The 27187-nt window shown below is 44.4% G+C and overlaps 1 protein-coding gene across 13 annotated transcripts in view; it reads left to right on the top strand.

Annotated features, from left to right (window-relative positions):
* The window catches only part of CACNA1B (calcium voltage-gated channel subunit alpha1 B), a 337646-nt gene extending 311095 nt beyond the window's left edge, over positions 1-26551 (top strand). For 6 of the 13 annotated variants that reach the window (XM_083721558.1, XM_083721557.1, XM_083721556.1 and 3 more), the window contains 7 exons: positions 1295-1407; positions 1911-2032; positions 3478-3619; positions 5424-5573; positions 18706-18907; positions 20233-20432; positions 21648-26551. In XM_083721558.1, coding sequence (XP_083577684.1) covers positions 1295-1407; positions 1911-2032; positions 3478-3619; positions 5424-5573; positions 18706-18907; positions 20233-20432; positions 21648-22187 — 1469 coding nt within the window. In that variant the 3' untranslated portion in view covers positions 22188-26551. Of the gene's footprint in view, positions 1-1294; positions 1408-1910; positions 2033-3477; positions 3620-5423; positions 5574-9097; positions 9134-18705; positions 18908-20232; positions 20433-21647 lie in introns of all 13 variants that reach the window. The other 7 variants (XM_083721547.1, XM_083721550.1, XM_083721554.1 and 4 more) reach the window with 4 other exon arrangements.
* The last annotated feature ends 636 nt before the right edge of the window (positions 26552-27187 follow it).

The following is a 27187-nucleotide window of genomic DNA, read 5'->3' as shown; positions in this document are numbered from 1 at the left end:
CTCCACTCTGATCCAGGTGTCAGTCTGTTAATTTGCAGTGCCGCTGAATTGACTCGGGGAGATCCAGGTGCTGAATGTGTTCGGGAGTCCTACACAATCATGTGCTTGCGGGGCAGGAGTGAGATGGGGACCTGCTTCTCCTCCCATCCCCCCAGACTTTATTTATTATTACATCTCTATCCCACCCTTCCTCCAAGGAGTTCAAGATAGCATCCATGGCTCTCCTGCTCCCCACCTTATCCTTACAACAACCCTGTGAGGCAAGCTAGTCTAACACTCTAACCACTACAACATATTGTCTCTCCTACACACCTCTTAATTTTGCAATGCAGTTTCCCAGCCAATGGGTACAAAAATTCATATGTTGGGGGTGTCAGCATCGCCCTTGAGGCAGTGCACCAACTGGACTCATGCACCTCAACCCCGACTGGGCTAGGTGAGCTGGGTAGCACTGCCAGAGACCACCTTTCTCACAGGAACAGGTCACAGTGCTGTGGACTCACAGCTTAGAGCACCAGATTCACTGTCTCAATAATACAGTCGTTGCGCAGCAGAGTCTTGCAGAGTCTTGCAGAGTATAAACCACTCGGAGAGCAGCTCTGTAGAATATCTTCCTTTTATTCTGTAACTACAACTATGATACAAAACTATATACAGAGCTGAATATTCTAAGCATAAATCAATGCTACACTGAGAGTCTGCAGCTGCTCTTAACAGCAACCTTATCTCTAGACACGATCTCTAACACTCTCTCTCTCTCCGATATGCTGACTGACTGACTCTCAGACTCACACACAGATGTGGTGCTGGGGCAGAATAAGTAGATAGCAGAACACGCCTCCTCCTCTCTGGAGAGTCAGCAGAGACCATCAGGAGATCATCTTGGGTATGGGAGGGGTGAAATCTCCTCAGGGGGAAGGCATGCTTGAAAAGTATTACATTAGTATGCATTATACTGGGGAAAATTGCTTGCAAAAATCTGTATATTTGGATAAATTTTACACTGAAATGCAGATTGCTACAGAAATGTGGAGAACTAAATTTAAGATTGGAAGTGGGAGAAATAATTTTTTGGTGGCCTCATTTTGATTTTAAACAATAGGTACCAGGCCATCTGAGTTTAGTCTAAGAAAGAATTAGGATAGCTCCCCACCCAACTCATGAGAATCTAAGATTTCCATTCATACTGACTCCCCCTCCCACTGCCTTCACCTTTTGCTATTCAGCAATTCTGTTCACCCCATCTTTCCCCCCCCCTCTTATTTTGTTTTTCATTTTTTGTTTCTTTGTCCAGCTGAAGCCATGACAGTGGGGAAAGTCTATGCAGCCTTGATGATATTTGACTTCTACAAACAGAACAAGAACACTCGAGATCCTGCCCATCCAGCACCTGGAGGTCTTTGCCAGGTAAACAGTCTTTTGCACCCTTCACTGCCACTATGTCACTGTGGAGATCAACAATGAGCCAAATTTCACTGACCTGTAGGGGCAGTACAATCAGCTAATAGAATCCTGTTTAGTTTTACCATGGCCTGGTGGTTATTGGCTTGTAGTAACATATAACAAATCACATCTAACCTAGAGGTTACCAGAGCATAGACATCAGAAAATTGCAGTAGTTGCTCCTGCTTTTGCCTCTGGCCTTATCCTTCACTGGCGCTCAGGGTGAAAAATGTATCCCACCCTTACACTAAGCTGCAGCTCCCTACTAAGGAACAGATAAGATTTGTACAGCTTTATTGGTGAGGGATTTGCCAGGCAGGGATAAGGAGGAACCCCTGTCCAGAACAACTGCCAACCTCTACCTCTGTGGCAGCACTGTATGAATTGTTACCAGAGCAGATAATCCTTCCTTCCTTCCTTCCTTCCTTCCTTCCTTCCTTCCTTCCTTCCTTCCTTCCGCCTTGCAGACTGGAACCGTGTCCCTTTTCCACCCGTTGAAAGCAGCGCTTGAACAAAGCCAGCCTTCAGTATTCCCCAATGCTTTCCTGCGCCAAAAGAGCTCTGCTTCTCTCAACAATGGAGGTGCCTTGTGAGTACCCAGAAAGTTCTCATTATTTTTGGCTAAATTCTCACTGAAGTGGCCGAGCTGGAGCTGTGCCTATTCAGAGTGCAGGTGGGGTGAAGGAGCTCACCTGATGGAATTTGTCTCTGCACACCAAAATTCCTTGCATTTAGAGAACTAGCATCACAATTTTTTTAGCCCAAGGGTGGATAAGCTGTGGTCAATGATCAAGAATGATGGGAATTAAGAGTTCTACAACATACTGAGGGCTACAGCTTTCCTCATTTCTTTTTCTGTCTAACTTGCTCCCTGATATGCTGGTTTTCTAAGTGAGGAGACTGATTTCATTTTTTAAGATAGAGCAGTTCCATCATGTCTGTCCCCACCTGCGGTCTGAAGTTGCATGGCTTGAGCACAGGTTTGCCACCTGAGTGATAACTAGGTCCTTCTTAACCTGCAGCTGCTAACTACCTGACTTTGTGGTTTGTTTGTTGCCTGCAAGGAAGGGTTTCCCCAGCCTGCTTTATCTACAGTGTTGCATTATGTAGATATATGTGTTTTATTATGTATAACATGAAACAATATAAACAGCAAATAATGGGTATCAGTCACCAGGTATGAAGCAAAATACAGCATGAGTATTAAGCAGAAAATAATAGTATCAAATCCCAGAACTGTAGAGTTGGAAGAAACCCTCAGAGTCATCTGCTCCAATCCCCTGCAATACTGGAATCACAGCTAAAGAATCCCTCACAGAAATAAATATAAACCAGTCATAATCAAATTATATTTTGGTATGTTTGTCTGTACATCACTCTACAGCATTGTGTAAGCTTATCAGTCAAAGCCATACCCTATCATACCAGCACCATTTATCAAGAACAAGAGTTGCTGGAACTCACCATGAACATGTCCCTCAGTCTCTTAGAATGACAATGGCGCCCACCTGAGAGGTGCCAGAACTAAGTTCCAGGGAGTTCTGGCCAAGAAAAGCCCTCTGCATCTTTCCAATGTTACCCTAGCTCCATGCATGCTGCCAGAAGGAGGTGGTTTATATGATTCTTACAAGACAGATCATTGTTGCAACCTTATGAGTTAGGAGAGCAAAGCTAATCCTGGGTCCATTTCTGTGCTTTTGGACAAGTCCCACCAGAGATGGGGCAATGTACCAAGATTTTGGTATACAGTACAGTGATACCTCAGGTTACAGATGCTTCAGGTAACAGACTCCTCTAACCCAGAAATGGTAACTCAGGTTAAGAACTTTGCTTCAGAATGAGAACAGAAATCGTGCAGTGGCAGCAGGAGGCCCCATTAGCTAAAGTGGTGCTTCAGGTTAAGAACAGTTTCAGGTTAAGAACGGACCTCTGGAACGAATTAAGTACTTATCCTGAGGTACCACTGTATTGCATTCTTTGCAAGTTCTCTCTCTCTCTCTCTCTCCCTCCCTTTCTTCCTCCCTTTCATGACAGACCAACGCCAGAGGGAGGAGGAATCAAGGAGTCTGTTTCATGGGGTACTCAACGGACTCAGGATGTGTTTTACGAAACGAGGACACCAGCATTTGAGCGTGGCCATTCAGAAGAAATTCCCACTGAGCAGACAAGCAAACAGGTGAAGGTTAAATGTACTGTTTTGGTACAGGAGGAGGCTTCACTGGGCTAATCCCAAAAGCTCTGCTACACCAATGAAATGTACTTTCCAGTCTGCTGGCAGCTGGCAGCTGGCAGAACAGAACAGCAGGCCTGGTCCAAGAAATGTTGCTCCCTAAGACAAAGGACAAGACCTCTCCCCCTTCCCATATTCTGTGTACTGAAGCCAGTGCTTGAAAAGGCAATTTTAAAAATGCAAACAATTTCTGACCAAAGGGAAGATATATTCCAACACATGCCCACAGCATGTGCCTTGATGCTTTATCCTGATTACATCACCAGCCCCTAGCCAAACTGGCCAGTTCCTCCTTATAAAGAAGCTGTGGAATCCAGTGTGCCTGAAACTTCCATTTTTTTGTTGAATCAATCTCAGTTTGAAATCTAAAGAAACATTGCATATGGATGCTAAAACAACTTTCCATTGATTACACTGCATGGAACACCCCATTGCAATTTAATTTATTATGCAATATTGCTTTATACAAGTGAAAGGTGCCCCAAAGTGATTTTCAGAAAAATTGAACTGCCAAATTACATAATACAATATCATTGCGTAAGAAGATTAAAAATTGACTGGCAGAGGGGCTGGAGCACTCCCATGCCACTGTAATGGAGTTGGTATCATTATCCTTGGGACTACATTACTAAATCAGTGGCATAGCATGGGGTGGGAGGTGTCACTGGGTGCATGTTTTGAGGGGGCATGCGAGGGAGCTGTGGAGACAGCTTCCTCACACAACAGCCCAATGGCACCAGCCACAGCTCCATTCCTAGGTCAAGCCTAACCTGGGAGCAGAGAGAGGACAGTTGGTGGTAACACTGCCACCCACTTCCTAGGCTGTGGCAGCTTTCTTGCACCTGGCCATAGCTGCTCCACTTCCAGGGTAAGACTGACCTGGGGGTGGACCCAGGGACGGAGAGAGAAGAGTCAGCAGCAATGCTGCAGCCCTCTCTTCTGGTTTGCAGTGCACAAGGAAGCAGCTCCACTCTAGAGTCAGGTCTGACCTGGGGGCAGAGAGTAGGAAGAAAGCTGGTGGCAGCTCCCTCACCCCTCTTCTCGCCTGGGCTGTAGCATGCAAGTGAGCTCCCCCATGCTTGTGAAGCAAGCCACAGGGGGCTCCCTCTGCTCCCCACCCCCTCATGGATGTACCCCACATGCATGACCTGGGTGACTTTAGCATATGCTCCACCACTGTGTTAAATTGTCATGTATATAAATTGAATTGACTTGGGTATAAAAATGAAGTCATGTGGGTGGTGCTGTGGTCTAAACCACAGAGCCTGGGGCTTGCCGATTGGAAGGTCGGCAGTTCGAATCCCTTCAACAGGGTGAGCTCCTGTTATTTGGTCCCACTTCTGCCCACCTAGTTCAAAAGCACATCAAGTGCAAGTAGATAAATAGGTAGCGCTCCGGCGGGAAGGTAAACGGTGTTTCTGTGCACTGCTTGGTTTGCCGGAAGTGGCTTAGTTATGCTGGCCACATGACCCAGAGGCTGTACGCCGGCTCCCTCGGCCTATAGAGCGAGATGAGCGCCGCAACCCCAGAGTCATCCACGACTGGACCTAACGGTCAGGGGTCCCTTTACCTTTACCTTTAAAGAGCCAAACACCACTGAGCTCAGCTAAGCATGCAGAGGGGCCCTTTATATCTTACCTCTCCCTCTGAGGATGCAGCAAGTCATTTACCATGATTACTGAGAACTTTTTTTTTTTTTTTTGCCAGCTCCGTGCTTACTTCTGTGCTTCTGCCCCTATTTCTCTCTCAGGTAGTAGAAATGCGAGAGATCAGTCCAACAATGGCCAATGGTGAGCACCAGCCTGGCCTGGAGAGCCAGGGGCGAGCTGCCTCCATGCCCCGCCTGGCAGCAGAAACTCAGGTGAGCGCAGGAGGCTTAACTGGCAATGGAAGACTTACAGTAAGTCAGCGATTTAACACCTTCTTTCTGTCTGTTTGTCTTGTCACCTGGAAGACCTTTGGGAGGTTTAACAATGTGAGTGCTGCTGTGGGCAATTTGATTATGCATTTACCGATCACATAAATAATTGAGGTGTGATCTGGAGCAAGCATTCCCCATTACAGACAGCTTCTCTGAGATCCATCCGCAGTCAACAAAAAAGCAACAGGCTCCAGATCCTACTTGCTAGGCAACTTTGTTTGCTGGTTTTGTGTATGTAAGTATGCATCTAATCATAGGGATCCATAACGTTTCATATATCTGTCACCAAAAAGCCTGGCATTCTACAGACTCGGCTTTCTTCAGTAGAAACAGAATTGTACCACATTTTCCCTGAGCCTGCCTGCCTACAGAGCACTCCTCTTTTGCTAAGTTTCTCTTTTTCCACAGTTAAGATACAGCTACACTTACAAACTTAAACCAGTTACAGATAGGTAGCCGTGTTGGTCTGCCATAGTCAAAACAAAACAAAATTCCTTCCAGTAGCACCTTAAAGACCAACTAAGTTAGTTCTTGGTATGAGCTTTCGTGTATCTGAAGAAGTGTGCATGCACACGAAAGATCATACCAAGAACTAACTTAGTTGGTCTTTAAGGTGCTACTGGAAGGAAACTTAAACCAGTTTCCAAACCTGTTTAGCCACCCCACCAATGAGTTCCAGGAAGGGGCTGGGACATTCTTCCAACATGAATTCTCAGTAACCTCCTGGAACTACAAGTTCTCATGGTTTTTGTAGAAGAAGATTCAGTGGCTGAAGGCAGCCTCCAACTGTTTTTTAATTTGCAATGCAGACATGCTCCCAGATATGCTTCCAAACCCAATAGAAAATTATATATGTGGAATTCACATGAATCCTGTGGCATAATTAGGTTCAATAAGTAAGGTAGAGTTTTCTAGCTAGCTAGAAGTGGTGGGTACATAGTCCACTGCATGTTGGATCCCCTTACAGTAATTCAGGGCTCATCCACGCCTTCATCTGTGCCACATTATCTAAGTCCGTGACTAAGCAGGACTTTTTTTTGTCCCGCCACTTTCTCCAGGAAAATACTCAGTTTACTGCTGAATCATAACAAACATCAATTCATGTAAACGCAGTTGCCGTATTTTCCACTTCAGCAATGGGACAAAAAACAAAACCCTCCTGCTCAAACCCGGACCTAGAAATCACAGGCCTGTGCCTAGAAAGCATGGCTCAGACTGAAGTATGGATGAGCTCTCAGTATTGGTTAAAAGGTAATGTGAGGCATGACACGAGTACCCTAGACAGCTCTGAACAGCACTTGGGCTGAATAATGCATAAAAGCAGAGCTCAGAAGTTGCTTCATCAGCAGTTATTGCCAGACTGAGCCATATATAAGATCTGTAACTCAGTACCACCTGACCTCACAGGACGAGAGGATCATGGGGTGCTGTGGCAAACTCACAGTTAGAATAAGGAATAATTCACCAACTGATTCTATTGATGGTGGTCATTGATTTAATTCTAGGCGTGAAACTCTCCTGATTTCAGTTGCATTTCCCAAATTGAATTACTTACTAAGGATCTTCTGCCTTAATAAGAGAACCAGAAACATTTCATCTGCAGGAGATATATTTTTAAATCCTCCTCTTGTGCTTAGATAATGCAGCCTCAATCATCACCTGTGTGACTGAGCATTGTCTAGTCTTTCATTTCACACACCATTCCATCATTGACACATGGCTGGTGATCATTCTCCAGCTGCTCTTGGACCACTTCAATTCCCAACCCAGACAACAGGATGTCACTGCCCTGGGTTCCTTCAGCTAGAATTAGAGATGTCATTGAAACTTGCATTTCTTCACTTAAAAATGAGGAAAACTCATCATTCTGACCTCATATGCAGGTATTCCTCAAAGGAACAACACAACATCATGCTGTCTCTCAAACCTCTCATTCCCTTTCTTCAACACAGTCCACCACACCCCTGAGATCCACTTGCTTACCTCCTTGTTTTTCAGTGTGACAAGCAGGAGGTTTTGCCATCTTTCGCCCTCCATCACTGGTTGGCTGCATCATAGCCTACCATGAGCAATTGGGCTTGGGAAATATAGTTTCCCAAGGACCACAAACACCCATAGCAAGGGTGGGCTCTCTCATTTGCTGCCACTGGAGCAACAGAAAGGTTGGAAGTGGGTGGGAAGGGTGCCTAGAGCATCATAGGTGAGTTGAAATCTATAACAGAACAGAGCTGACATTTCTCAGAATACGTTTTTTCCTGAGACACTTTCTGAGATTTTTTCTCACACACACTTTGAAAAAGGCCAAATATTCTCCAACTCTTTTCTTGTGGCAGCTGCCATTCCCACCCACCCCTGCCTCATCCCTTAGGGGGAAAATAAATTCTGCTCCGGCAATTGCTAATGGTGAACTCTGTCCCCAAGATTTCCTCCTGCACCTAGAGGAATTTAGCTGAATCCTCACTCCCTGGGTTGTGTGTCCATGCATAGGGTAGAAATTTTAAGAGGTCTCCATCTCATGCTCAAAGCCATGATTTCCTTATTCTTGTTCCCCCTTCCTACATCATGCTAGAGCATGGGTGAGGAACTTATAGTCTGCCCCATGTTGGTGGACTCCAGCTCTCATCAACCCCAGCAAGAAGGACCAGTTGTAGCCCTGTAAGGTTTGGAGGGCTGTATGTATAATGGGAGAGAGTGAGCAGAAAAGATTTTAAAGAGCAGCTGCTGGTACTCCACCTCCTTCTCAACACCACCCCCAGATTGAGCCAAATAGGAAACCAGTGATGGGAAGGAGCAGAGGGACCTTCTGCAACTGAGCATTTTCTAGGGACTTTACTAAGCAGTGCCTCCCAGTGCATTGAGGTGCACCTTAGCAAGTGATCAACAGTGCAGTCCCCTGGCCCTAAGGCCTGAGTTTCAGAAACTTTTCCATCTGTTAATATTCTGCATGAGTTGGGTGTAAGGCCTCCCTCTGGAGCAGGGATGGGAATCTCTGGCTCTCCAGACATTGCTGGACTCCGACCCCCATCAGCCCCAGCCAACATGCTTCACAAGGTAGGGTGATGGGAAATATAGCACTCCAACATCTAGAAGGGCCACCCTGTTGGATGTCCCATGCTTGTTGAGTTGGAGTGTGTAAATTGTAGTTCCAGCAACACCTAGAAGGGCCATGGGTATCCACAACCCTGCTTCAAAGAAGTCTGAGGAGATCTAACCTCACTTTCTTCCATTGGAAGTTCCATTTGAATAACCAATCACCAGTCTTGACTCCTCACCAAGTTCCATGGATAACGTTTGACTAACACCCATTTCTGTCTCTTGTCTCTTATTCATCCCCCCTTTCCCTTTACCTGTTTGTCTCCCCTCTCTGGTTGCCCCTTCGTCCCCACCCTTTCTCCCCCACCTCTCCATCATCTCGTCTGCCGTGTGCACCTGCTGTGATGTCTGACAATTGCTGTGCTGGTGGGGGCTGCTTCCAATATATTTTCTGTCCGAATTTCTTGCAGAGAGGCAAAGTGCGGTCACCGGGGCGTTACCTGGCAGTATGTAGCTTGCTTGAACTTAAAAGTCGTATCCTCTCTAAAGTCTGTTCAATGAAGGGTGGGGAAGGTTTTTTCCTTTGGGGCAACCTCCCAGGGGCCACATGCAAGTGTTGTGTGTTACCAGAGGCAAAATTCGGGGCAAGCGATAAATGGGAATTCTTCTTTTATACAATAGGTGAGTTTTTACAAACAGCTCTTTCCATCCTCTGTCCCCAGGCAAGCAAGCAGTGTTGTTGGAGTTAAAAGACACATTCCAGCCAGGCAAACACACTCAAGGAGAGTATGAAGCAGGAGGAGTGAGGGGTGTGGCCTGGGAGGCATCACAGGGGGCAGATAGAAAGGCTTAGAAGGCTGCATTTGCACCTCAGGCTGTCAACCCTTTTAGCTCCCCTTTCCCCGCCTGGGGTGGCAATCTTCCATTATAATGAAGCGTGTTCTGTGTTCAGATGCAGAGCCAGCTCCAGATTTAAATGGGCCCTGATTGTTCTAGTAGTGATCCAAGCCCACTAGCAGCCCTAAATAGCCCTAGCTGCTATTTAAATTTCCCACAATTCCCCAGAGCGATGGTAGGTAAAGGCCTTGCAAGAAAGTTGAATGGTGACCATGTACAGCCATCCTAAGGACTGTTCAGAGTGTGGAATGCTGCTGTTCAGGATTCTAGCAACTCCATTCCATTTCCTGCTTTTCTGGGTCCCGTCCCCCCATGCCAGCCAGCGTGGTCACTGTGCATGCTCAGCCTCATTGGGCTGCTATTTGGCCCTCCTCCTCTCACGATAGAACTTTCCAACGCCCCTCTCTATATCTATCTTTGTACTTCTGCAGACTCGCAAGGTTTATTTATTTATTTCATATATTTCTGTGCCACTTAACAGTCTTGAAGGGGCTGAGATTTTCTCTTTTTTTTTTTTTTAGATTTTAAAATAAATCTTTATTGAATACATTTTTTTTTTAAAAAAAGAAACTTTAAAAAGAACAGATGTCCCTAAAAATAAAGGTACAGATACAGATACAGAATATCAATAAATATAAGATACATAACATAGAATATAAAGAGTACATATAAATTAGACCTCCATCCACTTTAGCTTAGGGTTACATAATCCTGTACAATTTCTGCAGTTATTATAGTAGTTACTCAAAATGCCGTAAGTGTTAACTAATATCTACTGTTATATTGTTAATTCCCAGATTAATTTTAATATAATTTAAAAATTTGTTCCAGTCACTTTTAACTTTAGCCATATTATGATGCCTAATTCTTTGTGTTAAATTTGCTAGTTCTATATATTGAAACAGTTTCACTTGCCAGTCTCTGACCGAAGGTATTTCAGGGGATTTCCACCTCTGTGCAATTAAAATCCTTGCCGCTGTGGTGGCATATTGAAAGAAGGTTTGGTCTGCGTTTTTTATTTCCTCCTCAATCATACCCAACAGGAACACCTCAGGGGTTTTAGGGAAATTATATTTCAAGATCTTTTTCAACTCGTCATAGATTTGCCCCCAGAATCTCTTAACCACATCACAGGTCCACCAGACATGAAAAAAAGTTCCCACCTTGTCCCTACATCTCCAACATAAATTATCGGCATTCCTATACATCTTACCTAACTTTGCCGGAGTCAAATACCAGCGATATATCATTTTTTCTAAGTTTTCACGAAGAATTGCACAGGCCGTGAACTTCACACCCTTTTTCCACAGTGTCTGCCATTTATTATAATCCACCTTGTGCCCAAGATCCCTATCCCATTTTACCATCGCACCTTTCACCACATCCCCTTTAGTGTCCCATTCCAATAATTGTTTGTACATTTTAGAGAGGAGTTTATTATTGCTTTCCAGGATTTCCACTTGGTATTTCGATTTTTTTCACTCATCCCTAGTTTTTTGTGATCTCCCCACAGTGCATTGATTTGGTGAAAGTGTAACCACTCCTTAATTTTATCCTTCAACTCCTCATAAGGCTTAATTTTCCATCCCTCTTCCGTTTTAACTAATAAATCCTCATATGTCCACCTTTCACCTGTCATATTTAATTTTTTAATTTTAACAATGTCAGTCGGGGAGAGCCACCAGGGTGTACCCTTTTCAATCACGTTCTTATATCTATTCCAGACTTCAAGTAACGGACCTCTGATGATATGGTTGGAAAAGCCCCTGTGCACCTTCCCTTTCTCCTGCCACAAGTAGACATGCCAACCAAATCTTATATCGAAGCCCTCTAAATCCAGCATATCTGCATTCTTCAAAATAGCCCATTCCTTTATCCAACAAAGGCAGACTGCCTCATAATAGAGCTTTATATTCGGGACTGCAAATCCACCTCTATCTCTCGAGTCCGTAAGGTATTTAAACTTCACTCTGGCTCTTTTTCCCTGCCATATAAACTTAGCCAAGATCTTTTGCCAACTCTTAAAGCGGGTGGTACCTTTAATTACTGGAATATTCTGAAATAGGAACAATAACTTCGGGAGGACACACATCTTTATCGCGGCCATCCTTCCTGTCCATGATAACTTCAACCTGTGCCAGGTATCTAAATCCTTCTTAATTTCCTGCCATATCTTATTATAGTTATCTTCCACTAGGTTTATATTTTTCGGTGATAACCAAATTCCCAGGTATTTTACCCTATTCACGACCTGGATTCCTGTCTTTTGCTCCAACCTAATTTTTGCCTGTGCATCCAAATTTTTTGTTAAAATTTTAGTTTTTTTCCTATTAAGTTTAAATCCAGACAACTTGCCAAAATCCTCTAACAAATCTATTGCACAACTAGCACTGTCCAGGGGATTCTCTATCAACAAGACCAAATCGTCGGCGTACGCCTTTAACTTAAATTCCTTTTGCCCAATTCTTATCCCTCTTACATCTAACGTTTCCCTCAATTTATTTGCTATAACCTCCAAGACCATAATAAATAACAGGGGTGACAGGGGACAACCCTGTCTTGTCCCCTTCATAATCGGGAAGGGCTTAGATAGATTACTGTTAATGATCAACCTGGCCCGTTGCCCTGAATATATGGCCTTGATGCCTTCCATATACAGACCTTCTATTCCCGCTATTTTCATACATTGTAATAAAAATTCCCACGAAACGTTATCGAAGGCCTTCTCGGCATCAATAAACATCAAGGCTGCAGGGATGTCTGTCCTCATATCTAGGTATTCAATAATATTCAATATGTGGCGGACATTATCTTTCTGCTGCCTATTTGGTAAGAATCCAGCTTGATCTTTATGAATGTATTTCTTTAGATGTTTCTTTAATCTGTTAGCCATGATATCAGCGAAGATCTTATAGTCACTGTTGAGCAATGAAATTGGCCTATAATTTCTTATATCTGTTTTTTCCTTTTCCGTTTTTGGTATTAAAGTAATAAATGCCTCCTTCCAAGAATCGGGGGCCCTTCCTCCTTGAAGGATGTTATTAATAACGTCCGTAAGCACCGGCGCTAGATATTCCCCTAACGTTTTATAATACTTCGATGACAAGCCATCCGGCCCAGGAGCCTTACCGGGCTTCATCCTCTTAATAGCCTCCTTCACCTCCTCTATTGTAATGTTCTTATTAAGTTGCAGACTATCATCTTCTGTTAGGTATCTCCCCCCACCTTGGTCCAAATAATTTCTTATATCAGTACTGGCTTCCTCTCCTTTTTCATACAGCTTCTCAAAGTATTGGATGAACCTTCTTTCTATCTCATCTGGGTCTTCGGTCGTATTACCCTCCATTGTAAGTTTATTGATCACATTTTGTTTATTCCTTTTTCTTAACTGCCACGCTAGTAACTTTCCCATCTTATTTGCCGACTCAAAATATTTCTGCCTCGTAAAATTGATTTTCCACTCTACCTCCTGGTTTAATAAAGCCGAATATTGAGACTGTAGTACTTTAGACACTTGAATACTCTCTTCGTCTCCCGGGTTTGTAATTAATTTCCTCTCGCAATCTCTTAGTTGGGTGAGGATTTGTTCTTTCTTTTGTTCCTTAAGTTTCCTTCTATAGCTATTTTGTTGTATTAAAAAACCCCTTAGGACCGCCTTCCCAGCGTCCCAAGCTATATCTATAGGGGTGTCTCGGTTCAAATTTAAATCAAAATAATCTTTCAGGGTACTTTTAGCCTTTTCCGTTACCTCGTCAATTTCAAGTAAGTAATCATTCATCCTCCACCTGTACTGTCCTTTTACTACATTTTTTATTTCCAAGGCCAAAGGACAATGATCTGAAAGGGTCCTAGGTTGAATTTCACATTTTATTGCGCTCAGCGAAACTGCGGTTGATACCCAGATCTGGTCAATTCTGCCCCAGCTCTGGTGGGGCTCAGAGTAATGGGTGAACTGCTTTCTATTCGGGTTTTTATACCTCCATATATCAATTAATGCTAAATTCTCTACCATATCATTGAAAGATTTCGGAAGTTTCCCTCGGTCTGACCTCCCCTTCTTTTCGCTTCTATCCATTTCTGGTACCGGTACCCCATTCATGTCCCCCAACAGAATTAATTTATGATCTTCCAGCTCTAATAAAATACGTTCTAATTTCTCAAAAAACTCCATTCTGTTTGTGTTCGGTGCATAAACCGTTACAACGTTGATTCCCCCCCCCCCCCCGGTAATTTAATTGAATTCCCAATATTCTTCCTTCATCATCTTTACAAATTAATACTGGGGCCCACTTTTCTTTAACATATATCACCACCCCTTTTTTCTTATTTATCTCCGAGTTAACAAATTCTACTCCCAGTCTTTTATTCACCAGAATATGCTTATGCTTCTTAGCAATATGGGTTTCCTGAAAGCAAATCACATCATATTTCTTATTTTTCAAAGCTTTCTCAATTTTATTCCTCTTAACCCTTTCATTCAACCCATTCACATTCCAAGACAAAAAATTTAATGTGTCAGCTATTATTTACCTTTAACTATTAAAAACTCTCTAATCAAGCTCTCAAATTATAAACTGGCGCCTTTATTTCCTGGAGACTCCTCCTCTTCTGCCGCCTCTTCTCCCACCATGGCCTCATCTTCTTCCCCTCCTGATTCCTCCCCCTTCTCCTCTTTCCCCTGCCCTCTCTCCTGGCCTCTCTCTCTCTCTTCCTCCTCTCCTACCTCTCTGGCCCTCATTCTGTTCTCTACCTTCCCAAGATCTTTCTCATACCTTCTTATAAACTTCTCCACCTCCTGTAAGTCCATCAATCTAAATTTTTTATCTTTATAGAAAAAGGTGATCCCCTCTGGGAATTCCCATCTAAATTGGATACCATTCCTCCTCAAGACTGCCACCAGATGTTTATACCCTTCTCTTTTACGTAACAACCTAACTGGTATTTCTTTGTAAATGACAATAGGCCTGCCGTCAATTCTTAATTTATTATGGTAGCTCGTTCTTAAGATCAGATTTTTCATCTCCAATGAGTTAAGGATCACTAAACAATCCCCCAGGAATCTATTAACTTTTAAATGTGGGGGTTTTGTCAGTCTAAATATATTCTCTACCGCCAAGGCCACCTCTTCTTCTTTTAAACCCAACCACCTGGAAAGTTCCTTAATCATTTTCCCTTTAATATCCTCATTTCTTTCCTCGGCTACCCCCTTAAATTTGAGGTGAAGCTGTTTTTGTCGCATTTCTGCCATGGCCAAGTTGTCCCAAATCTTATCTTGTGATATATTTATTTCTCTTAATTCCTCTTTCACCCTAACTGATTCCTTTTTCTGTTCTCTCACCTCTTTCTGCAACCTTTTATTAGATTCCTCAATTATTTTGGACTTAGCAGATAACTCTTGAATCTTAGTTGAGAGTTCTCCAACCACACCTTCGATCTTCTTATCAATCATCTCCTGTACTTCTCCCAGTTTATTTTCCATATATAACTCATTTTGCTTAAATTCCTCCTTTATTCTTGCCCATAAATTATCTAAATCTTTAATTTCTTCCTGGCGAGATGATTTCCTATCCCCTGGGGTGCCACCCCCCCTTTTCACTTCTTTCCCGTCCTTCCACATCCTTACTAACTCTCTCCCTCAGCTGATTCACAGGTTTCACAGACTTCTCCCCCCTCCCCGAACCCCTGGTCCCTGAAAGAGATGCCAGAGGAGGAGCGCCGATTAATTTTATCCTGAATCCTCAAGTCAAAATCAAACCCAAGTAGTGGTGCTGGAGAGTATTATTGATCCCGGGTCAGACCTTAATGGGGTATTGTCCTGTATAGTCCAAATCAGATTATTCCAAATCAGGTTACCCAATAAGCCCTCCAGTAATCTCGCCAGTAGACTCCGTTCAATAGTTCAGTAGTTCACTCGCAAAAGTCCATGGAGACGTGTAAGGGTAGTTGGGAAACCCCCGCTGTATCCCTCCGTCCTGAGTCAAAACTTAGAGTCCTTAAAGTCCTTGGAACGTGAAATTTTCCACACCAATCTTCTCTCTTTCTCCCCTTGCTGCTCCTCTCTTCACCTCCTCCAGCCAGTCCTCTCCACTTGTAACCTATATTCCCGGGCAAGGTATGAGGGGGAGAGCAGCAAACGCCTCAAAACGTCTCAAGGAAGTTGAATATGAAGCACAAAAAATGGGATGGGCGACGTAAACACGCGGACGTAGGCGTCGAAAACCCTGCGGGCAGAGTCCGCTTTAGCTTGATTAAACAATAGTAACAGTAATAACAGTGATAAAATAAACTCTACTAGCGACCTTATTGTTAATTATAGCTAAAATAAGATCCTTAAAGTCCCCTCAACGAGTTTATCGTGAGTTCTCAGTTCTAACTCAGTCCATACTCACTCAGTCAGATTGGTAAAAAAAACTTCCTCATTCTTACGACTTCTCATCCGCGCCATCTTAACTCCTCCACTAAGTGGACTCCGAAGTATAATCCTTAAGCATCCAGGTAACCCTCAGCTTTAAATCAAAATCCTCACTAAAAATAACGCTTTATCAAGCGCTAAAACAAAACCGCTGAACACTGAGGCTTCCATTCAAACTTTAAGGAAGCTCGTCGCATACCCAGCAGAAGCTCGAGGCATCGCGCTGTAGAGTCGGTGTCTCCTCGTTCGCGCTCGCGGTCCTTTCGCCCTCGCGTCCTGACAGTCCGGAGGAGATGAAGAAGCCGCTCCCACGCTGCCGAGACCTTATCCCCCAAGGGTCCCCCCCTTGGAGTTTTGGGGGTGCGCTGAGCCTTTGCGCGTTTCCCCAAGCCTCTACAACGCTCAGAAAGCCGAGACGGAGTTTTCTGCGCTTCCCTCGCTGTCGGCGACCGGAACCGGAAGTCGACCGGAACCGGAAGTCGAGATTTTCTCTAAGCTAGTTGGCTACCACATTCTTGTCCATGGGTGGTGCCATTTTGGCTTCAAGAAAAGCAACACATGTTGACCTTTGGGAACAGGGGGAGAGGGATAAACAAAATCTCTAAGTGGTTTAAATGATGTCCCAGCCGCACTGAAGTGACAAATGGATAAGTGACTGGGGTGAACATCCTTTTTGGGAGTTGTGTGTTTATAACTTTTAATTCAGAATTTCACAAACTGGGAAAATGTCTGACATGTACCACAGGCTGTCTACTTGGAAGTAAGTCACTCTTGGGGCTTCAGTTACTCCTGGGCTACAGCCCCGGCACAACTTCAAAATCTAAGATCATTCCTGGAATATATCAGATAAATCAGGCTTCCTCAACCTCGGCCCTCCAGATGTTTGTGGCCTACAACTCCCATGATCCCTGGCTAGCAGGACCAGTGGTCAGGGATGATGGGAATTGTAGTCTCAAAACATCTGAAGGCCTGAGGTTGAGGAAGCCTGACATAAATAAACGCCCTTCCAGACATAGGCCGCATTTGCACTATACCTTTAGAGCAGTATCATACCAGTTTGAACAGTCATAGCTTCCCTCAAAGGATCCTGGGAACTCTAATGTGTTAAGGGTGCTAAGAGTTGTTAGGAGAAACCCATATTCCCCTCACAGAGCTACAATTCCCAGAGTTCCCTGGGAAGAGGGTTTGATTGCTTAACAACTCTGAGAATTTCAGAAAACAGGGGTCTTCTAACAATTCAAAGCACCCTTAACACTCCACAGTGCCCAGTATTCTTTGTGGGAAGCCACAACTGTTTAAAGTGGCATGGTACATCTTTAAGTATATGGTCAGATGGGGCCTGACTATAGTGCTATGGCTGCTATGCATTCCAATGTGGGAGCTTTGGAGCAGACCTTCCACATGACAGCTCACAGATCTCTGTTTTTTGGAAGCTGATGGTGCTTTTTCCTGCCCTCACAATGACAGGATGTGTATGGATTCAGAAAAGGTCTGTGGCTGTAGTCACACCCCTTCTATGCCCCCTTTCTTCCAACCTGCAAGCATCAGAGTTATGAGCAGGCAGACGTATTTTGAATCTAACTCCTGGCATTCCAGATTTCTTTTGGAGATTAGACAAGCAGAAAATTTATTAAGTTCCCTGTTTTCGGTCTGAACTAGGAATACCCTCCTGTCAAAAAGAAAAGTGGGTTGTTTTTTTAAAAAAATTACAGAAGCATTCCAGTTCTTTCACGAAATATTGCATTCATTCATTCATTATTTTTATGATAGAAGAAAAAGTGGTTTGATCACTGCAATATTCTGGAATAGCAAAGGAATTACCATGATGGCATGTGGAAGAGTGCGGGGAAAAACAGAAAGGAAAAAACAACAACAGAGTTCTAGTTTCATAAAGAGTACCCCTGGAAAGGCCATAGGAGCAGATTGAGTTGCCCCTGAGAAGTAGAGTGCATTTTCTGTCCCCCTAAATAACTGCAGAGAAAACCCCCACATGTCAGGAATAATGGAGCATGGCCTTCTCAGCATCCCTTCCCCCCCACCCCTTTGACATTAAGAACTGGATGTGATGGGTTTCCTTTGCAAGTAAAGATACATTAGATTGCAACTTGGTGCTCTTGTCTTGGCTTGCGCAGATCCTGCTTACACACAAGTGTAAGGCTTTGAAGTGCTGACTTTGAAAAAGGATGGTGAACACCTGTAGCCTTCCATATGTTGGGCTCCAACTCCAATCAGACCAAATTATTTGTAATTCATGTAGTCCAGCAACATATGGGGGGCCACTGGTCTCCTCCTCACTGTGATACAGGAAAAAAAATCTCTCCATCCTTGCCTAGAAAGAGCAAGTAGATTAGAAGGAAAGCCTCTCTCGATCAGGTCAATGGTCATTTAGTCCAGCATTCTGTTCTTTCAGCAGCCAACCAGATGTCCATTATGGGAAGCCCACAAGTGGGGCCTAAGTGCAACAGAGCTTTCTTCCCACATGTGATTTTCAGCAACTGATATTCAGAGGCATACTGACTCCAACAGTGGAGGTCCTCCATGAATCTGCCCAGTACTTTTACAAAGACATTTAAGCTGGTGGCAGTTGCCGTATCTTGTGAAAAGTAAATTTGATAGGTTGACGATGCCCACCTCCCTGTTGTTGCCTTTAAGGGATGGAAAGAGGGAGCTGCACTAGGGAGGAGGGAGGCTACACACTGAACCAACAACTACCTTGCACTCTCTTCTTTCCCCTTCCTCACCCCAACCTCACCCTGCCTTTGTCCACAGCCCATCCCAGATACAAGCCCCATGAAGCGTTCCATCTCCACACTGAACCCACAGCGTCCCCATGCCACACACCTCTACGAGCATTCCCGGCCAGTGGAGCACACCCACCACCACCACCATCACCGCTGCCACAGGCGGAAAGAGAGGAAACAGAAGTCTGTTGACAAACCACCCAGCCACCTGGCTGATGGTGATGCTGCAGGTGAGGGTACCTTAAAAAACGGGTTGAGTGGTGTCCTTACATTTCACTACAAACAAGACAGACTGAATGCATAGCCTTCATTACCTATCTTTAGGCACCAGGGAAGAATGTTTCTCTTCAACCAGGTGTTTGTGTGATTAACATTCTATGGCTTTTAAAATGTGTTTGTGGGAGGATGGTTAATGGTTTGTTTTTGTTTTATTATGTATCTTGTATTCTCATTTCATATTTTTCTGTTGTGAACTTCCCTGAGGTCTTCAGAGGAAGGCACTATAAAAATAACAACAACAACAACAATGGCTACAAGTACAACAACAGCAACCATATTTTATAAAGGAGGGATATTAAAAGAAAATGAACTGGGAGGGAGGAGGAAATAAGACAACTCAGGTACAGGTTTATAGGTTGCAATGGTGGAGCTTCATGCTCCGGCACCGGTAAGGGGGTGAAGAGCAGGCGGGTGCACGTCCTGGGGGCATAGCATGGGGGCATGGCACCCAGCGCAGACAGGGGGGCAGCCGCGATGGCACCCCACCGGGATCGCACTGCCAGGGGCAGTGCACTTGCCCCCGCATTCCTCTTCCTCCCCCAGTGATAGGTTGCAAGTTCTTCCAATGGCCAGTTGGTATGGAAGAGTTCAAGGGGAGAAGGATTGAAAAGTTGCTGGTGTTGTATCCAATGTTTGTCCTCCTCAGCATAGATCCATTGAAATTAGTACACCTAAGTTAGTCAATTGCATTATTTTCAGTGGGTCTCATCTGAGTAGAACTAACATTGGATGCAATTCCTGATCTCTCAGCTGAGCCAATGGAGTAGCTCTGCTTCCCTTCCCTTCTCTACCTCCCTCTGCTATACTCTGATAGGATGTCTGCTGTGAGGTGATGTTCTTATGATTATTGTCAGGGCTAGTACACTGTCACACCTACAAGAGCCCAGATTCTGTACCTCCTCCACCTCCTGCAAAATTATGTACGTAAGGGATATACCATACACACTGGGCATCCTGGGTATTTCTGTGTCATCTCAATTTAGTTTGGGTCATGGCCAGGGCTTTCTTGGTGGTGGTGCCCAATTTATGGAATTCCCTTAAGAAAGCTGCCTGACAGCCACTTTTTATTTAGGGAAAGCTCAATGTTATGACATCTGCTTTGCAGAAGGTACAAACCATGGCATCTCCAGGCAGGGTTTACAGAGACCCCACTGTAAAACCCTGGAGAACTGCTGCCAGTTCTCATTTAAGGCATGTTCCCATGTTTCTATGGGAAGCAAGATGCTATCAGATGGGCCTCTGACACCACTGGGATTCCTTTTTGTTTGATGAGTAGGTGAAGCAACATCCAAAACCAAAAAGCAGGAGAGGGGCCGGTCCCAGGAGCGGAAACTTCACTCCTCTTCATCCTCTGAAAAGCAGCGCTTTTACTCCTGCGACCGATATGGGAGCAGAGACCACTCACAGCCCAAGTTATCAGAGCGCAGTCGGCCAACGTCACCCAATGGAGGGAAAGAACATGGAACACAGAAACAGGTGAGGAGCCAGAAGGAGGGTGGGAAGAGGTTGGTGGGTACCTTCTACTGATGACTGAGCAACAGATGCTTTGGCCTTTGTCAGAGCTTCAGAAGCTCATGTACAAATTCTTGGCATTTGTCTTAACTTCATGTGGTTGGAGACATCCTGAAGGGAGAGAAGAAGGCTGGTTGGGCAGCAGGTAATGGTTGGATCACTGTTGCTCTCGTGTTTGCTTGTACATTTGTGATTCAGTTTAAGCAACTCCTTTGTGGTGGAAGAAAGAGGGTTGTAATTTACTCCCTCCCTGTAATAAAATAAAATAAAATATGTGGGGGAAGCCAAAAATGATGGAGCAATAAAAGGGTTAAGGCCCTTGCAAGTGAGCGATTAATATCTCTAGCAGGAGCAATCTGCCCCACACCAGCAGCCCACTGGACAGAGAGAAAGAGGGAGAAAGGGTGGTATAAAGAAACTGTGAGAGAGAAGGGGTAGCAGAAAGAAAGGTGGCTCTGCCCATTTAATGCTATGGCTCTGCCCATCAGTGGTTCAGCCCTGCTGATTGCAGGAAGGTGTTTTTGTTTTGACAAGATTTTTCCAGCTGGATTGTGGAGAGGCATGGAATTGTGTCTCTGTCTACTGTTGGGTGTTTACTTGTATTGAGTTTTAAACCCATTTTTAGCATTTAAACCCATTTTAGTATATGGTTGTGAATCACATTGAAATTTATCTGAAAGGTGGTTCATAAGTTAAACTTGAGAAGGCTGAGCAAACAAGTCCCATAATGTTCAGTAATGCTTCTGGTCATGAAGCAAATCTATTTTGGGCTTTTGAGGCATGTGGGAGGATTTTGTTGGTCAACTTGCATTCCCATTTGCCCCAGAACTGTCTGCTCTCCTACGTTGTCACCCTAACCCACTGGATGTTCCCCCCCCCCATTTGGAATCCTTTCCTTCTCCAGCCCTTTTGATTTCCTGGGTCTATACCTCTGTTCCAGATTGCTCCTTAACACAGTCGTTCCCCGACTGCACGTCTAAACTCTCTCTTTCCATTTTCTTTCATCTTGTAACATATTCACCCCACCCTTCTTTTCATGTCACTTGATCTTCTGTTGCTTGGTTCCCCACTATCACCTTCCCTGCCATACACCTCTGCGTTTGTCTGGTGTTCCCCCTCCCCTTCGTTGTTCTTTTTTTTCTTTTTTTGTTCATTTGCTTTGTTCCAATTTTCATGTAGGGCAGTGGTTCAGTTAATGAGAGCCCCTTGCTGTCAACTTCGGGTGCAAGCACCCCGTCCCGTGGCCGGAGGCAACTGCCACAGACCCCACTGACCCCGCGCCCCAGCATCACGTACAAGACTGCCAACTCGTCGCCTGTGCACTTCTCCAGTTTCCAGACTGGCCTGCCAACTTTCTCCCCGGGACGCTTGAGCCGGGGTCTCTCTGAGCACAACGCTTTGCTGCATGGTGACTCCCAGGGCCCTTCGCAGCCCCTGATGGCCCGGATTGGCTCAGACCCTTACCTGGGGCACCGGGAAGACAGTGACAGTCCGTACCATGCTGTGCCTGAGGACACACTCACTTTTGAGGAGGCTGTGGCCACCAATTCAGGACGGTCATCCCGGACTTCTTACGTCTCCTCCCTGACGTCCCAGTCCCACCAAATCCGTAGAGTCCCCAATGGATACCATTATACATTGGGCCTCGGTGCCGGCCCTGGGACCAGCACCAGAGCACGTAGCTATTACCATGAACGAGATGAAGATGACTGGTGCTAGCAGGAAAAAAAGCCGGAGTTCTTGCACACAAAACTGATGAATATTATACATAAAGCTCTGTGTTTATGTGTGCACACATATGTTCAGCCCCACAGCTTCAGGGCTGGAGGGATAAAGAGGAGGGAAGAAGTGCCTCCTCATGGAACCCCCCCCCCAAATGAAGAAGACTTGTCTCTGTGCATGCGCACAATGCTGTCAAGAGACGACGCCTCTCTCTCATACTGAAACCTGTCTGTCCTTTAGTGCTAGAAGGCCCTGGATCAGTAGGAATTGCTGTTCTTTGGAAGGACAGGGCAAGGGAGATCTTGCTCGTCTCTTGCTGCATTGCAGTTAACATCACCCTCTCCTTTCTCAACAATAAAACTGTAAGATAAGCAAAAGACCCGGAGAGAGAAAAAAACAAAAACAAAACTGTTGAACTTTCTGGGACTGGAGCATCATGCAGTTTTGGATAGAAAGAGGGGAAGGAAGGGACAGTCACAGTCACAAACAGAACCTATCATTTCTCTTGTCCACACTTTAAGAGGCAAAAATCACCCATGACGGCATTGGACTCGACATTTGGCAAGACGAAACCTTTTCAAGGGAGCCAGTAATGGGGCCCATGCTGCCGTCTGTGACTACTTTGATTGGTTTGACTTCCCATTGACTTTTTGGAAAGCACCCCCTTCACTTGGGAGAGGAGAGCTGTTTGGCAGGCAAGGATGGCTCCCAGCCTGCTGCTGCTCCTACTGCTGACAACTTAAAAATCAGTTCCTCTGTTTTGGATGTGATATGCCCCCTTTCATAATTTTGTCTTGTTTACAATCAAAGCACGAGAGTGAGAGCGAGAGAGTGAGAGTGAGTGAGAGAGAGAGAGAGAGAGAGAGAGAGAGAGAGAAGGGTGGGGTCTGGCAAAAGAAAATGTGTCATTTGGTTTTATATTGAGCTGTTAGATAAACTAACTTTTCATTGTGTGCATTTTTTTTTGTAAATTGTACAGTAAAAGAAGAAGAAACAAACAAACAAACAAACAAACAAACAAAACCAAGAGTCCTTCACTGTAGAGAACTAGTCCTATTGTCATTCCAGCTCCACTGTTGTTTCATACTGAAGGCGCCAATTCTTCACTACTAAGTGCCTGATCTTAGGAATCTCTCATGGTGAAGATATAATCTCTTGTTCCCGATGCATCAGGAAGATGCGTGTGGTGGAGTGGGGTGACCCACAAGGAGGGTTTGGAAGGCTTCAAGTATTGACCAGTGCTGAGTCAATAATTCCACATAGATTGGAAGGCGGACAAGTACAAAATTCTGTGTGTGCTTTTTTAAGATCTTGTTGTGTGTGTGGGGGGGTGCAGGGATACTAGAGAGATTTCAACAAGCATCTAGCAACAGGGGCAAAAAATGTTCTTCTGCCAAAAGCAGGACCCTACTGCTCCACACATCTAAGTCTTAACTTGGTTACAGAAGCTCTGGTTGCTCTTCATGGCACATTATTGGGTGTTGAAGACAATTGAAGAGACTTGTGATTATTGTCCTTTTTTGTGGTGGTTTGAGGGGGGGGGGGATAAAACAAGAAAGCCCCGAGGGAAAACCCTAATTCTGATTCTCAGGGATGAGATTTCTGCTTTTTTTGTCTGTGTGTGTGTGTGTTTCTGTGCATCAGGTGCTTGTTTCCGTGTGTGTGCGTGCGCGTGTGTGCGTGTGCTTGAGCACTTTCATGAAAAGCTAAAACATTGTTATTCAAAAAAACAAACAAAAATAAAACACCTGCACATAACAAAGCTGAAAGACCCAGCCCAACCTGAGGAGGGCAACATTCTATGTTTTGAGAGTGAGCAGAGGAGAGAGGCAGTGATAAGGAAAGAGACTTGCAGGGAAAAGTGACCCCATCACAAGCAAGACAAGAAGCTGTCATATACGAGTACATTTAGATTAGTCATGTGACATCAACTAGCAGCAGTTCTCTGGTGTTCTAGGTGGGAGGGAAGTGTCTCTCCCCGTCTTACCTGGAGATGACAGGGATTGAACCAGGAGGCACAGTCTCTTTCCGCACCTTAAAACTATCATGTGCTTCATTGCATCATACAGGCACAATTGTGCGGCTGACATTATCTGTGGCTCCTTGCCAGGGTTTAACACTTTGGGAGCAAATCCAGGTTTGTCCCCCTTAATGTCTGAAATAACTCTGAGGGAGGAAAGTGGGGCAAAATCCTCTCAGGGCTGAACTACATAGGACATTAAAATGTGCCTTTGTTTAACCCTTGCCTCCGTATTGGGAAGACATTCCCCCTGCCCTGCCATTTAGCACCTTTGGAGAAGGGGTTATCAGCAGGACCACAGCAGGAGTGGAATTTCTTTCTGCTGTGATCCTGGCGATTTTCAAACCACACCTTGACATTATTTGCATTTTTTTTAAAAAAATCACTTGCAGGAGTTAAATGTTAAATGCAAATGCACATTTAAATACGTATGCTAAGCTGCACATTACATGTTATTGAGTGCAGGGGGTGGTAGTCAACACGATGGCCTAGATATGTTGCAAACTCCCATCAGCCCCAGCCAGCATGGCCAGTGGTCAGGACTGACGGGAGTTGTTCTCCTTTAAGATGAGATGGCTGCCCCATTGACATTGTTGATTAAGGAGCAAAGCCACTTTTGCAGGTTGGGCAGGCTGTATTTCAAGAAGAGAAGCAGCTGGAAAGAGTAGATATTTAACTCTTTCTCTGTGTTCTCTGAAATGCTACAGCTCTAAGGAAAGGGGAGTTTGAACTGGGTCCCTTCCCGTTTCTCCCATCTTACCATATCTCTGCTCTAAATCTCCCCGCTCCTTAAAAACTGTTGCCAGGGCTTTCTTATCCAGCTTTCTCAGATTGGGCTAAAAAGTGCTTTCCCCAAGGGACAAGGAAGTGTGGCTAAGCCCTGGGTTTACACAAATGACATTTCCAAGTAGGGTGAATGTCAGTTTCTTCTCACTGTCCTAGGGTATATGATCAGTCATGTGACAAAGGGATAGACAACATGTGGATAAAACTTGTTACTGCAATTTTCATGATCTGGGGCAGCTCCAGGAAAGTGAGCCCTGTGGTCATGAAAGCTGCAGAGGTATCCGTGCATCTTTGCTTCATTCAGTATCATGGACTAAAATAAAAGTAGGCCAATATGTCTACTGATGTTGAATTCCAAATGCCCATCACCCAAGGGCATTGCTCGTTCTGGCTGGGACGGTGAACTCCAACTAAGCTCTACTCAGTGTAAGCCCATTGAAGTTAATGAGCCTAAGCTGTGCCCATCCATTTCTGTGGGTCTACTTGTGAGTAGGACCAGCATTCAACAATGCCTGGAGGGCACCCAGGAGTCCACCCTTGGACTGAAATGTCACTGTGGACTCTACATGGGACGCATTTCCCTATGATTTCTGTACCTTGAGGTGGCTGGGGAGGCTGGTTTGGGGGAGGAAGTTGAAAAGAAATGTGGGAAGAGGCTGCCCTCCTCCCTCATGTGGGTTTGTTTCCTTCATCTGTAACCAATGTCTGTTTCTGAAGCAGATCTACATGGTTGCAAATGAGTCTTTCCACAGTTTTGCCTCTTCCCTGGGAAATTCCTTAGGAGACTATCTTGTGCGGTTGCTCAGTTCTCCCCTCTACTTCCTGGTTTGTGTTTAAAATAATGGACTGGATCAAAAGGGTCATGTCTGTTAATGGAAATGAATCTTCCTCTCATACAAGCCGCCCCTACATTTGAAGGATCTCACAGAGGGGAATCTTTGGATCTTAACCACAGTGCCTCTTATTCCACTGTGCTTGAGAGGTTTTTCTTGTCAGAAAGAGCAAGTAAAATATGAACTGTTTTTAAGGCATTTCCTTTTTAATCTCTACGAACTAATGCATTATATTGTCACTAGGTGCTGCTACAAGTGCAGTTAAGTGCAGTTATTCAGAAGCAGGAGAACTGCAAGAGAAAACAGAGGAAAATACCAAATTTTGCTAGAGAAAGCTGTTTTTGTTTTGTTTTTAAATTGCCCCAACCTTATTTGAGCATCCTGCTGTTATCTACACATGCCTGCATGTTAAGAAACCCATTTGACTCAATTTATAATCAGATTTTTAATATCACACTCAAGTATTGAACACCGCTAATGCCATAGCCTTTCGGGGGAAATCTAGTTATAAATTGAGTCAAATGGGTTTCTTAACATGCAGGCATGAGTGAGGACAATGCTATTTACAACATTATTCTCTTTAAAAAGAGCATCTTCCAAGTTCAAAGCTATTCTCAACTATTTCATAAAAGAGGAAGCCGCCACCATTTAAATAGGAGGCAGTTATCCCAAACCATTACTGGAACAGTGTTTCGACCACTACATTTTTATTTAAAGAAAAATAAATGCTGATAAACCAATTGGCCAAGGAAATATAAATACTTCGCTGTACCTTTGAAATGGTCCTATTTTTTTCCTAATGATAATTTGTTCTCTCAAGACACTTGGGATAACTTTCTGTAGCGTTGTTAGAGGTTTTCCTCATGTATCAAAATTTCTTCAAATTTCACCAAAGTGACATCTAGTGACAGATCAAAAGTATAGCAAACATTATGATGCAGTATTTTTAAAAACACCAGCCAAAATAGGAGGTGAGACTACTGAGAAAACGAGTCAGCATCATATCCCAGTATATTCCAACCACAAAAAGAGCTAACTGCAGATTTTGATAGTTTCATTTCACTTTAAGGTCGCACTCCGTGCAGAACGAGCAACAGCCTGGGCAAGCCAGGGTTTGGGTAGGGTTGCTTATTTGACAGGCTGTTTTGTTTTAAGAAAGGGATTGATTCTGTAAGACAGCTTGCTTAATGTGCTTGGATTGTTAAACAGAACATGGCATCCTATTGATGATGACAAAAAAGGCCCAAAGGGGGAAATGGAGGAATAGTGAAATGACCAGAGGCAGGTCAACATGGCGCGCACACACGCACACACGCCCCAATACCACCTCACGGCTTTACTTCTAGAGTATGCTGCCC

Source organism: Podarcis gaigeae, assembly GCF_964106915.1.
Source record: "Podarcis gaigeae genome assembly, chromosome: Z".
Lineage (NCBI taxonomy): Eukaryota > Metazoa > Chordata > Lepidosauria > Squamata > Lacertidae > Podarcis > Podarcis gaigeae.
Note: the sequence above shows the minus strand (reverse complement) of the source record. Positions and strands in the feature narration are given on the sequence as shown.